This window comes from Hoplias malabaricus, chromosome X2 (genome assembly GCF_029633855.1).
Source record: "Hoplias malabaricus isolate fHopMal1 chromosome X2, fHopMal1.hap1, whole genome shotgun sequence".
Taxonomy (NCBI): Eukaryota; Metazoa; Chordata; class Actinopteri; order Characiformes; family Erythrinidae; genus Hoplias; species Hoplias malabaricus.
This window is the reverse complement of record NC_089819.1, coordinates 21,798,331-21,811,428: the sequence shown is the minus strand read 5'-3', so window position 1 is coordinate 21,811,428 and position 13,098 is coordinate 21,798,331. Positions and strand designations below refer to the sequence as shown.

The 13,098-nt window shown below is 43.3% G+C and overlaps 1 protein-coding gene across 1 annotated transcript in view; it reads right to left on the bottom strand.

Moving 5' to 3' along the window:
- Positions 1-5,984: 5,984 nt before the first annotated feature.
- Positions 5,985-13,098, bottom strand: part of LOC136676624 (death-associated protein kinase 1-like) — a 75,551-nt gene continuing 68,437 nt past the window's right edge. The window contains 4 exon segments of the mRNA XM_066653732.1: positions 5,985-8,844; positions 8,847-10,035; positions 10,889-11,077; positions 12,366-12,486. Of these exon segments, the coding sequence (XP_066509829.1) occupies positions 8,768-8,844; positions 8,847-10,035; positions 10,889-11,077; positions 12,366-12,486 (1,576 nt within the window). The 3' untranslated portion in view covers positions 5,985-8,767.

Sequence of the window (13,098 nt, the reverse complement as noted above, 5' to 3'; positions counted from 1 at the left end):
CAGAGACTTTTATTCTGGAAAACACACTAATACAAATATTATCAACAACTATAAGAGATATAATAATGAGTATAAGCCTGAGGTTGATTAAGCTTAAAATTAACACTATTTACTAATCTAATTTATAAAGAATAAGGAACCTAATGAAGGGAAAAATTATAAATTGGACTGTGAATGGAAATTTTTCTCTAAAATTCTGTTTAATCACCAGTGGTCCGCCCAGAAAACGCTGTGCAAAAAAAACCCACTGGACCTGCAACTTTGCCCTCAGTCACGAACCGTGGTCCGCCGTCTCCTTGCTATCAGGATGTTTACTTTAACACTGATCGGATCACAGTGAATGACAAAGTGATTCTTTCATTCAGTTTCTAACCCAATAACATGTCTCTTTATATTATGTTTTTCACTTTGGAAGAGCAGGGTCTTCTATAAACGTTTTGTGGACCTCAGAGACATAATACATGAAGAGTCCTTCCCAGTAAACAATTAGCCGTTGATTCAACGTTGAAATAACGTAATGACTGCCGTCTAATCAACGTTCTCTTAAGGTTGAAAATGAAAGTTGAAAAGACGTTCAAACACAGACATTGAAAAGACGACTATTAGACGTATTTTGGACGTCCATTGACGTTATTAATTGGCCCCGAAATAAATTACTTGTTTAAAACGCGTTTTGGACGTCCACTGACGTTATCGATTGGTCACCACTTAACTAACTTATTAAGATGGATTTTGGACGTCCACTGACGTTTAAAATATGTCCTTGAGGGACAGACTACTTTTAGACCTATTTTGAATGTCCAGGGACGTTTCTTGTTTACTGGGTTATACTTTATCATATACATCAGTGCAAAAAAACAACAATTAGACCCTAGAAGAAAGAATAAATAAATAAATAAACAATTAAAAACTTTTGTAATATATATATATATATATTTGTTGCCTTCAATAAAGTCAATAAAGCATTTCTTTTTATTTGTTTATTTAGATGTATTATTCAATTTAAATGAAGGTTTATTTTGACAGGTTGTTTATCTGCACTGTTGTGTGTGAATCTCTGGACTCGTCTTATACAGTGCTGCTGAGAATGAAAGGAAACACAAGTTAAAGTGTAAATCTCTGATAACGCAGCCAAGAAAATAAGTGACCTAAAAGCCCCTAGAACAAATCACAAGGGATGACTTGGTAAAAAAAATAAAACACAGCTAAAGAAAGTCATAAAAACAAAGGTCTCTGTACATTTTTTTGCATCATATGCATTGTTGGTCATACTTCACTTCTCTTTGTGTATGTAAACACGAGCAGGACTGCATCAATCAGCAGATCCTTCAGAGACTTCTTCCCTGATTGATATCGTCTTAACAACTTCTCCCAAGTCCTGCTCTAACATTGTTTCTTTTTCATTCAGTACGAGATCAGCTAAATCATCATTTATAAACCACCCAGAAAGGTACAGACTCTTTTAAAGGGGTTGTGTTTTTCATAAAGGCCCTTCAGTGGACTGAGTGAATATTATGAGAACTGTTAAAAACATGGACCATGGATGTGATTGAGTTATGTTTATGAGGCCTTGTGCAATTCATCTAAGATCAATGAGGCTGTCTCTATAGAGGACTGAAACACACCCTTGATCACACGTCACCAAGTGTGATCAATTAACGTCCCTTCAACAGGGACATTGAAACACTCAGAAGATAAGCCTATCACTGCTTCTTGTGGACAGTAAACTTGATGTAATCCTTTACCTAACTAAAGCATTCCACTTCATCTGCTCTTAAGGTGGTCTAATTATTTGGTGGAAATGGTTTGAGGCTTTGAATCAACCTCTTTGCCTTCTTTTGAAGGGGCTGAGATTAAGGGATGAATAATTAACGCTTGGTCTGTAAGCAGACACTTGGAGACATGACTAAGAATGTTAAACTGTGTCCAGCTCCGGATCTTATCATTGTACTTCAGTATTTGAATGCTTTTTTTGTAGATTTATAAAGCATAAAAATGTAGTCATTTAAAAACTAATTTAATAGAGACTTTACTTTTGAAAATTCTGCTAAAAGACACTTTTTTGTTTTAAAATGATTTACTGGAGTGTGCAGTAAAACTGTATGGCTTTCCATAGTGATGAGAAGTAATAAAAAACATACAGGAGCAGCTGGAACAGTGCAGAAACTAGAGAGAATTGCAGAAGCAGCACTGTGTCCTCCCTCAACCCAGGTACTCTCCAGGCACTGGGACCCCTCCGTTTGTGTGCGCCCCAGTTACTGTCCCTAGTGAACGTGTGTTTGTGCATGTTCATGCACCATGATGTAAATATACTCTTAAGCTGTATACGTCAAGGGCGGCACGGTGGTACAGCAGGTAGTGTCGCAGTCACACAGCTCCTGGGACTTGGAGGTTGTTGGTTCAAGATCCCGCTCTGGGTGACTGACTGTGAGGAGTGTGGTGTGTTCTCCCTGTGTGGGGTTCCTCCAGGTGCTCCAGTTTCCTCCCACAGTCCAAAAACACACGTTGGTCAGTGGATTCAAAAAGTGTCCATAGTGTGAGTGTGTGTGTGTCTGTGTTGCCCTGTGAAGGACTGGCGCCCCCTCTAGGGTGTATTCCCGCCTTGCGCCCAATGATTCAAGCTAGGCTCTGGACCCACTGCGACCCTGAACAGATAATGAATGAATGTATACGTCAAATAAAGCCTGCTACAATCAATGTCATATCAGACAAATACATCAAACATGAACCTTGTTTAAACTAACACAAATATGTGATAAAAGCTAAACCAAGTAAAGGAAGAATTAATGCAAATCACTACGAATATGTTCAAATGTATCTTATTTCAAATGACTGGCTTATTGATGTGCGTTTGAATGCTTTGTTGAAGCTTTAAAGCTGTATTAGTTGTTGATAGATTGAAATTCAAGCTGATTGTTTTCTGACATGTGAGACACCTGAGGTGAGTACACTGTATAAACACACACACACAACACATGCATTATTTGTTGAAGTGGAAACAGTTCTAAGTAAAGAGACCAAGGGCTCCACGCTGTGGCAGCTGACGTAAAACCTAGCTGGGTACAGATGAAAATTAGGCATTCAACTAAATCTGGAACATTTCATTATGAAAATATCCATTATCCATCCATTATCTGTAACCGCTTATCCAATTTAGGGTCGCGGGGGGTCCAGAGCCTACCTGGAATCATTGGGCGCAAGGCGGGAATACACCCTGGAGGGGACGCCAGTCCTTCACAGGGCAACACAGACACACACACATTCACTCACACACGCACGCACACCTATGGACACTTTCGAGTCGCCAATCCACCTGCAACGTGTGTTTTTGGACTGTGGGAGGAACCGGAGCACCCGGAGGAAACCCACACGGACACGGGGAGAACACACCAACTCCTCACAGACAGTCACCCGGAGCGGGAAACGAACCCACAACCTCCAGGCCCCTGGAGCTGTGTGACTGCAACACTACCTGCTGCGCCACCGTGCCGCCCATTATGAAAATATGATGTTGATTAATGTGTGCTTTCCCTGTTATTTAAATAAATAAGTTACATAACAAAACAACTAACGAGGAAATAGAACAGGCCTGTTTTTAAAGAAACTACATTATTTGTGATGAGAAAAGAATATATATATAAAAAAAGCTTGTTTGTAAATGCTTTGTTCTTATTTGTAGAGTACAGCAGTGGGAAAACATTGCAGATGTATTTTGTAATCATCATGACATTTTAAATGTTATAATAAACGGGCCAATACAACAATCATTAATTAATTATCTGAAACCACTTCTCCAGTTCCAGGTCATGGTGGGTCCAGAGCCTCTCCTGAATTACTGGGCACAAGGCGGGAATACACCCTGGAGAGGGTGCCAGTCCTCCACAGGGAGAGAGAGAAACACACACACAGCTATGGACAGTTTTGAGTCGCCAATCAACCTACCAACGTGTGTTTTTGGACTGTGGGAGGAAACTGGAGCACCCGGAGGAAACCCACGCGGACACAGGGAGAACACACCACACTTCTCACAGACAGTCACCCGGAGGAAACCCACGCGGACACAGGGAGAGAACACCACACTCCTCACAGACAGTCACCCGGAGGAAACCCACGCAGACACAGGGAGAACACACCACACTCCTCACAGACAGTCACCCAAAGGAAACCCACGCAGACACAGGGAGAACACACCACACTTCTCACAGACAGTCACCCGGAGGAAACCCACGCAGACACAGGGAGAACACACCACACTCCTCACAGACAGTCACCCGGAGGAAACCCACGCGGACACAGGGAGAACACACCACACTTCTCACAGACAGTCACCCGGAGGAAACCCACGCGGACACAGGGAGAGCACACCACACTCCTCACAGACAGTCACCCAAAGGAAACCCACGCAGACACAGGGAGAACACACCACACTCCTCACAGACAGTCACCCGGAGGAAACCCACGCAGACACAGGGAGAACACACCACACTTCTCACAGACAGTCACCCGGAGGAAACCCACGCAGACACAGGGAGAACACACCACACTTCTCACAGACAGTCACCCGGAGGAAACCCACGCAGACACAGGGAGAACACACCACACTCCTCACAGACAGTCACCCGAAAGAAACCCACGCAGACACAGGGAGAACACACCACACTCCTCACAGACGGTCACCCGGAGGAAACCCACACAGACACAGGAAGAACACACAAAACTCCTCACAGACAGTCACCCGGAGGAAACCCACGCAGACACAGGGAGAACACACCACACTCCTCACAGACAGTCACCCGGAGCGGGAATTGAACCCACAACCTCCAGGTCCCTGGAGCTGTGTGACTGCGACACTAACCTGCTGCACCACTGTGCCATCCCAAATAAATTAATAAAAAATCCAAAATTCGATACATATATTCGATAAATATAAGGATTGGCTCATTTTAAAGTCACAATTAGAACTGGAAATGAAATTTTTTTCCTGCAATTTTTGAAGATATTAAACCATCTTAAGTGACCTGTAACTAATACACTCTCCAGTCTCACAGGTAACAAGAGGGGCTCTGTGTGAGAAAGGGCCTCTTTTCCAATATTATTGATAGGATATTTTATAACAAGTCTTTTCTGAGGTTATGATTTGTTTTTGTGCAACACCCTACGTTTGTTCTAAGAATGTCAGAATGAGTCACGATGAACACAATCATGTTCTGAGGAAAGACCAAATGTACAGAGATAACTGGAGTTCGAAATCAATTGACACTTCCACAGCAGGACGTGACATGCCTAGACATGTCAGCCCCCAAACCTGAAGAGCACATGACTGTTCATTTACTCACATTACCATAGTATTTAAGGCAGGGGTCAGAGGGTTTTTTTTTTTTGATAATGTTTGTAAAGAATATGTTCATATTTCAAGACCTGAGCAGCTATTCTTTGGTAATGAAAGGTTCTTTTTCCCCCAATAACCCCACATTAGTCTGTGTTTAGGCCTCAGTAGGAGCTAGTCTGGGAGCAGTGGGTGCAGTGAGGCAGAAGTAATAACGCCTGGAATCCCAAGCAGAGGTTTTGTTTTTTCTTTGTGTGTGACCAATGTGTAACAAATAACAAAGCAAAACACCAACCTACACATCTGTGACCAGGCTGCTCAGAGAGGGAAGAGACTAACCTCTCAGAACAACTCCAATGATTAAAAAAAAAACAAATAACATTTTTAAAGAAAAATATACAAATGAGGGGCGGCACACAGTGGCGCAGCAGGGAGTGTAGCAGCCACGCAGCTCCAAAAAATTGAGTGTGAATGACTGTGTGTGTGAGGGTTTCTGTATTGCCCTGTGAAGGGCTGGCGCCTCCTCCAGGGTGTATTCCTGCCTTGTGCCCAATGATTCCAGGTAGGCTCTGGACCCACCGTGACCCTGAATTGAACAGGGTTACAGATAATGAATGAATGAATGTACAAATGACACAGTCCAAGCTGTTTGTCAGGTAAACAATTTATTATAAAAATGTACTACACCATTTTAAAAGGAAGTATTAAGGACATGGCATTCAGAGACATGCTTTAAGAATATAAATAGAAGAAAAAAAAAAGTCTTGTGCAAAGAGATGACTGTACAGTCTTAAATACACCTGACTGGTCTCCCCCCCCCACACACTTTAGAAGCCCACTAGAGTCTTCACAGGGGGAAACACAAGCCTCAGTATGTGAAAACAGAGAAAGAAACAGCTGAATAATACATAGACTCAATCACAATATAAAATGTGCCTTCTGGAATGAGAACATAAATATACACTTTTCCCTTTCATACTTTAATTTTAGCTGGCGACGGAGGGGATACACTGCCTTCACTGATAGTTATTTTTCAAAGATCCCTTGTGTCCGAGAGAGAGAAAGAGAGAGAGAGAGAGAGAGAGAGAGAGAGAGAGAGAGAGAGAGAGAGGGAGAGAGAGAGAAAGAGAGCAAGCAAAAGAGAGAGAGAAAAAGAGAGAGAGAGAGAGAGAGAGAGAGAAAGAGAGAGAGAGCAAAAGAGAGAGGGAGAGAGCGAGTGAAAGAGAGCAAGCGAAAGAGAGAGGGAGAGAGAAAGAGACAGCGAGAGAGGCAGAGAGAGAGAGAGAGCAAGCGAAAGAGAAAGAGAGTGAGAGAGAGGCAAAGAGAGAGAGAGGGGGGGAAGAGAGAGAGAGAGAGAGAGAGGGAGTGAGAAAGAGAAAGAGAGAGAGAGAAATACACAAAGAGCAGGAAGGTGACAGAGGGGATAAAAAAAAAAGAAAAAGAAAACGAATGTTGTCACTGTCCAAAGAAAAACACGTATCTCCAAAAGAGTAACTTCATAAAAGGAAAAGTCTTCTCCTGTGTAACTTTCAAAGGAAGTGCAATTAATTTTGGAGCATTTCTATTGGTCCATTCATTATGACATTTCCACACTAAGTGAAGGACAGCTGCTGTGTTCCAATGATACAGTAAACTAAAGACCAACACACAGAGATACGCTTTCGTCTTTGGGCAGTGAGAATAAGAGACAGAGACAAAGGACACAGACACAATGAGGAAGAACAAAAAATAATCAGACAAACAGTGTTAAAGAAAGAGATGAAGGTAAAGGAAAAAAAGAGAAGTGTTTGATGTGGTCACAGTTCCACACTTTCACCTCAGTGGACTGACATAAGTAATACATTCAGTCTAAAAAATCATAAATAATCCACTTCTGTAGAGCACAAGTGTGTTGTTATAGTCCACAGACATAAAGCACTGTTCTTATGATAATAACTGAATATTTCAGCGTACTCTAAATTTGACCTCAGTGCAAAAACAAAAATGAACACATTTCATAAACCTTCCCATTGTTTTGGTGTAAAAAGTTCCACGTAAGAGCAAAAATGTCTCCTAGTCAAGTAACGTACGACAAGCGACTGAAATGAACCCGTCTCAGCTCATGGACGGTGTTAACACGTGTGAAACAGAAATATATATTAAAGCTGGAGACTGTAACAATATTCAGATCATGCGTCTAAACACACAGCAGCCAAAGCTGTTTCTTTAAAAAAATGGAATCACATTATTAATGGAGTTCTGCTCTGAAACATTACGTTTTTTATCTTAAATAAGGAACGCATGTGCAGTTTACCGGAGCTCAACAGCAGTATTTAATTAACATCTGCAATAAAAAGAACTGAAAAGCTAACATTGTCAAAGCAAATCCTGAATTAAAGCAAAGAGAAAATGTTACAAAGTTTTGGCCCTTTTCACTGAATACAACCTTTTTGTGTGCTTTACTCTGTCATTTCAAACCCTGTCTGTAGGGACATGCCTTTTATAAAGTACCTTGGAGTAGTTATTAGGGAATAAGGTTATAATTGAGAAGAAGCACGGTGGCGCAGCAGGTTAGTGTCCAGTCACACAGCTCCAGGGACCTGGAGGTTGTGGGTTCGATTCCCAATCCGGGTGACTGTCTGTGAGGAGTTTGTGTGTTCTCCCTGTGTCTGCGTGGGTTTCCTCCGGGTGACTGTCTGTGAGGAGTGTGGTGTGTTGTCCGTGTGGGTTTCCTCCGGGTGCTCCGGTTTCCTCCCACAGTCCAAAAACACATGTTGGTCGGTGGATTGGTGACTCAAAAGTGTCCGTGTGTGTGTGTGTTGCCCTGTGAAGGACTGGCGCCCCCTCCAGGGTGTTTTCCGGTCTTGCGCCCAATGATTCCAGGTAGGCTCCTGACCCCACCGTGACCCTGAATTGGATAAGGGTTACAGATAATGAATGAATGAATAATTGAGACGGAGCCTCTTTAATGATTTAAAATAAAACTAAAAGCTAATGGATACTACGGTTTCTCCATTTAAAGGGCAATGACATATGACACGTTTTAAATTTAATAAGGGGGCATCAGACATGTCCAAGATGGCTTACTGACAATGGCACACCATCTTAAAAGGCACTCAACTGCTTGAATCATTACCTGTGTTTTTCCAAGTAATGTGGCCAAGCCCTGAACTATCCGTCTGTGAACGTATAAAAGAATCCAAACTTAAGAAACACTCCATTATTTTTGTTGATGTCATGAGACTTTAACCAAAACACTGGAGATCAAATGTCCTCTTTAAAAAGGTAGGCACCTTCTCTGGTGACCCCCAGAGAAATGAAACATTCAGAAAAAGCAGGGGAGGAAGATTTGAAGTGTACAAATGATCCAACTTCACAGACACGAGTCTTGGGGGAACGTAAGAGTTAACAACACTCCTCGGGTTAAATTGCACATGTTCCTCCGTGCACGTAGGTGGCACTCTAGCGCGAGATGACGGAGCTGATGGAGTTGTAAGATGTCCCTCCGCCGTTGCAGACTGGGCCGTAGGGTTCTGGGGAGTGCCCAGACTGTCTACGCTCACCCTGAACACCGGCGCTGATTTTAGGAGGAAATCTGCGGCATCGCGGCGGCCAAGTTCTCGCAGCTTAGCCACTAGAACACCTACAGTAGAGTCTGACCGCTGGCTCCACTCCTGAAGCAGTGCTGCAGTGGGGCTTGGGACCAAGAAGGGGTTTGCAGGAGGAGTTCCATTGGTGCCTGTGCTGTATTTAGCAGCTAGCTCACTAAGCCCAAGGTTCATTGCTAGCAGACACCAGTCCTTACCAAGAGCGTCAGGAGGGTCCAGCATTCGGCAGAGCTTCCTCCGAGCCAGGTGTCCGACTTCAGCCACAGGGACGTCCCCCCCGAGGCTGCCCCTTTTATACACGTGGGTGCATCCTAGTGTCACAATGCTGCTAAAGCTTTCACGATAGCCGCCCATGGTGTTAGCTAATGCATTCTCACCACGTGCCTGAGCTCTGAAAAAGTCTCGGGGCTGGTAGAGCATGATAGGGCCATGGTGTTCTCTCAGTTGTTGAGGGCTTAAGTAATGGCGGGCTGTCAGAAGACCTGGGAGCGTAGCGGCTAACAACGCCTCCGTCATGCCACACAACGTGTCCAGCAAAGCGTAGCATCGGCTACGTTCAGACTCGGGCCCTCGAATCTGTACCTCTATCCCCTGTCCATGATTAACCAGTAGTACCAAAGCATCAGCCCCACCGAGGCCCACCCGAGCTCCGGCGCTCCACAGCCTCACATCCTCTGCCTCGGCCTCAGGCCTCTGCTGCCTGCTCCAGCGACACAGATTCACCTGGAGCTTGTGGAACAAGCCACAAGGGAACGGGGTCAAGTGCTCAGCCGGGACTATTCGGACTCCACCATACAGCAGGATGTCCTGCACCTCTTCGTCTTCTTCGTCTGTCCAGGAACGCTGCAGTCCCCCTGTGCGGATTAGAGCAGGGACATCTACCATGCCTGGGTTCGCCAGGTCCCGCGCGCAAACGTCCATAGCGTCCAGGATCTGGAGAAGCTCATCTACATCTCCCTCAGAGACCAGAGTTTGCAGCTCCTCCTGGCGGTAGCGCCCCCTGTAGTGGTGAATGGCTTTGGGGGTTTCAATAGAGAGGAGCTTGCCAAGAACATTGGAACAGAGCCAGCGGGGGTCTAAGAGGACCACGTCCTGCACAGTTTCACTCTGCATGATGTTGATCTAAAGGCAAAGGACAGAAAGGGAGCAATTTTAAAAATACTCACGTCATTATGAGTAAGTATTTCCTCAGAATGTCTCTAGATTTCTTCCAGGAACTGTGTTCGGTTTCATACTTTCACAGGAACTAATAAAGCCTTCTAATGGAAAACTACAACCGTTTCCACGTGCACAAACCACAAATCAGTGATATTATACTGCCATCTAGTGGACAGAATAGTTATCATTTTCTGTGACACTTCACAATAAAAACAGTGGTTGAAAATAATACATTTTAGAAAATGCCCTTCAGATGACAGTGTAATAAATTTTTTACATAATAAGCCAGATGACTAACGCTCTGGCGTTCTTCCGGCAGCTCTGTTGTTGTAACACCGCTAACACAGTGTGGGAGGTGTAATTGGAAGAATAGAAGGATAGCTATTAAACTAATTCCACCCACATATCATCCATTACGCTAAACCCAAATGCATATAAATGATGCGTGTTTGTAGAAATACATACTGCTTAATATGGATGCACAACTGAAGTGAGATCCAAAGTTTTTAAAAAGAGAAGAACCTTAATATTGCCCAGCGCTAGCTCTAATACATATTATATATATCTGTTAATCACAGCCTTAAATAATGCTTTGATTAATTGGGTTTTTCTTAGATTAGATTTGGAAGTAAGCTCCACTGAGCCGTATTCCCCAGGTTCCCACCAGGTTACTTACAGCAACTTATGGGATGAAGTCAGTAATTGCAGACTTATAAAGTGGTTTACAAATCACAATGACAGATGCTGTGAAAGTGTTTTTAATTAAAGGGCCACTCATGTATTAATACAATACCGCAAAACTCGCATAAACACATACCTCTCCCATGCTGTGCAACTGTAAGGCTACTTCTCGCAGATCCTCCTCACTGACCAGAGGGTTGATCTGGTCCTGAACATCTGCCACAAACTGCTGCCATGACATGAGCTGATTTGGTCCAGTCACTTTACGCCACAGGGGCAAAGTGGACAACAGCTTCTCTACCAGGTGGGTCATGGGCCTACAGCTCTGAGAGAGAGAGAGAGAGAGAGAGAGAGTGAAAGAGAGATTGAAAGAGAGTAAGAGAGAGACAGAGAGAGTGAGTGAGTGAGTGAGAGAGAGACAGAGAGAGTGTGTGAGAGATAGAGAGTGAGAGAGAGAGAGTGAGTGAGTGAGAGAGAGAGAGTGAGTGAGTGAGTGAGTGGGAGACAGAGAGAGTGAGTGAGTGAGTGAGAGAGAGACAGAGAGAGTGTGTGAGAGATAGAGAGTGAGAGAGAAAGAGTGAGTGAGTGAGTGAGTGAGAGAGAGACAGAGAGAGAGAGTGAGACTGAAAAAAATAGCAAAAGCACCCCATGTCTATTCCACCTTTATATTTTAGCTGATGCACTTTTGCTTGAAGGTACAATATTAAATAGAGTGTAAGACAGAAGGTAGAATATAACAGAGTGAAGGTAGAGTTGAGTCACCGGGATCAGGACGGTAGATTAGGCTGAGAAGGCTGCAGGTATGTGTAGGAGGAGAAGAGAAAGAGAATGATGTGGGAGGAGAGAGGGTCTCATTATGGAGAGTGTGTGGGGAAGGCTTTGTGTCCTTCTGCTCTTTGTGTGTGTGTGTGTGTGTGTGTGTGTGTGTGTGTGTGTATAAGAGAAGAGCACTAGAGGGCTTTGTTTTTAAAGAGTGGATTCAGACTGAGTCACAGTGCAAAACACCACGCAAACCCTTCATATTTGCAACACTGATTTGAAACTCTTTGGAAAAATATTATTTAAAATTAAATGATGATAAAGAAAAATGGTATAAATTAATGTTAAATAACTAACTAAATAAATATCAGTGTTGCTCTTTGGTTGTTTTTCAAATGCATTTTTAAAATGTCTTTGCTTTAATGCAATATCTATATCTACATTTACTTCAAAATGCAGGAATAGGAAAATAGGAACCACAGGACAAAATTACAACACTGATTTTAAGACAGTACTGGGGAAATACTAATGACACTAGTACACTTCAGTAGAGAGAAAATGTTGATTGTAAACTGTAACAGAATCTGAATCATGGTATTATTTATTGGGAAAATAATGCAGATTAAAATGTCGGATGATAGTCCGCCAGCTTAGGCCCACACACACATAATAAAGTATTCAGAACCCTTCACGACACCAGCAATCTGTGCCTTCAGCAGGAAATGCTACAGCGTTAGGGTGTGAAACAGCAGGAGCTTTACAGACATGTTCAAACACGTTGGCAACTGCCACTCAACAGAAGCTCAGTCATAAGGCCTTTAAATCACATCCAAGGCTGATCAGAAATCTCTTACTGAGACAATGGTGTTGCGCAGCTCTAACAGCAGATTCCTTAGCAGCTTCATGTCTTTGGAATTTGAGGCTCCTGCATCCATTACGAAGAGCTTCTCAGCGATCTGCAAATCATTCCCAAACCTGCCAGAAAATGCATTCGGTTTTACTCTTCCCTTCGAACCAGGAACACAAAACCTAATAAAATAACCTAAAAACAGCTATTCAATTGGAATAGAATATGAATATAGATATTTATTCATTCATTGTAAGCGCTTATCCAGTTCAGGGTCATGGTGGGTGCAGAGCCTACCTGGAATCATTGGGTGCAAGGCAGGAATACACCCTGGAGGGGGTGCCAGTCCTTCACAGGGCAACACAGACACACACATTCACTCACACACTCACACATACGGACACTTTTGAGTCGTCAATCAACCTACCAACGTGTGTTTTTGGACTGTGGGAGGAAACCCACACAGACACAGGGAGAACACACCAGCTCCTCACAGACAGTCACCCGGAGCGGGAATCGAACCCACAACCTCCAGGTCCCTGGAGCTGTGTGACTGCGACACTAACCTGCTGCACCACCACCCTAGATATTTAATTATTTCAAATTTCCAGTCAAAATGGCAGTATTCATCTGAAATGATTCAGTGTTTATTAAAGTATCCCCAACAAAACATACTCTCTAATATTACTATTTTCAGGAGAGTTCCTTTAAAGCATTATTTTAATTAATCTCACTCAAAT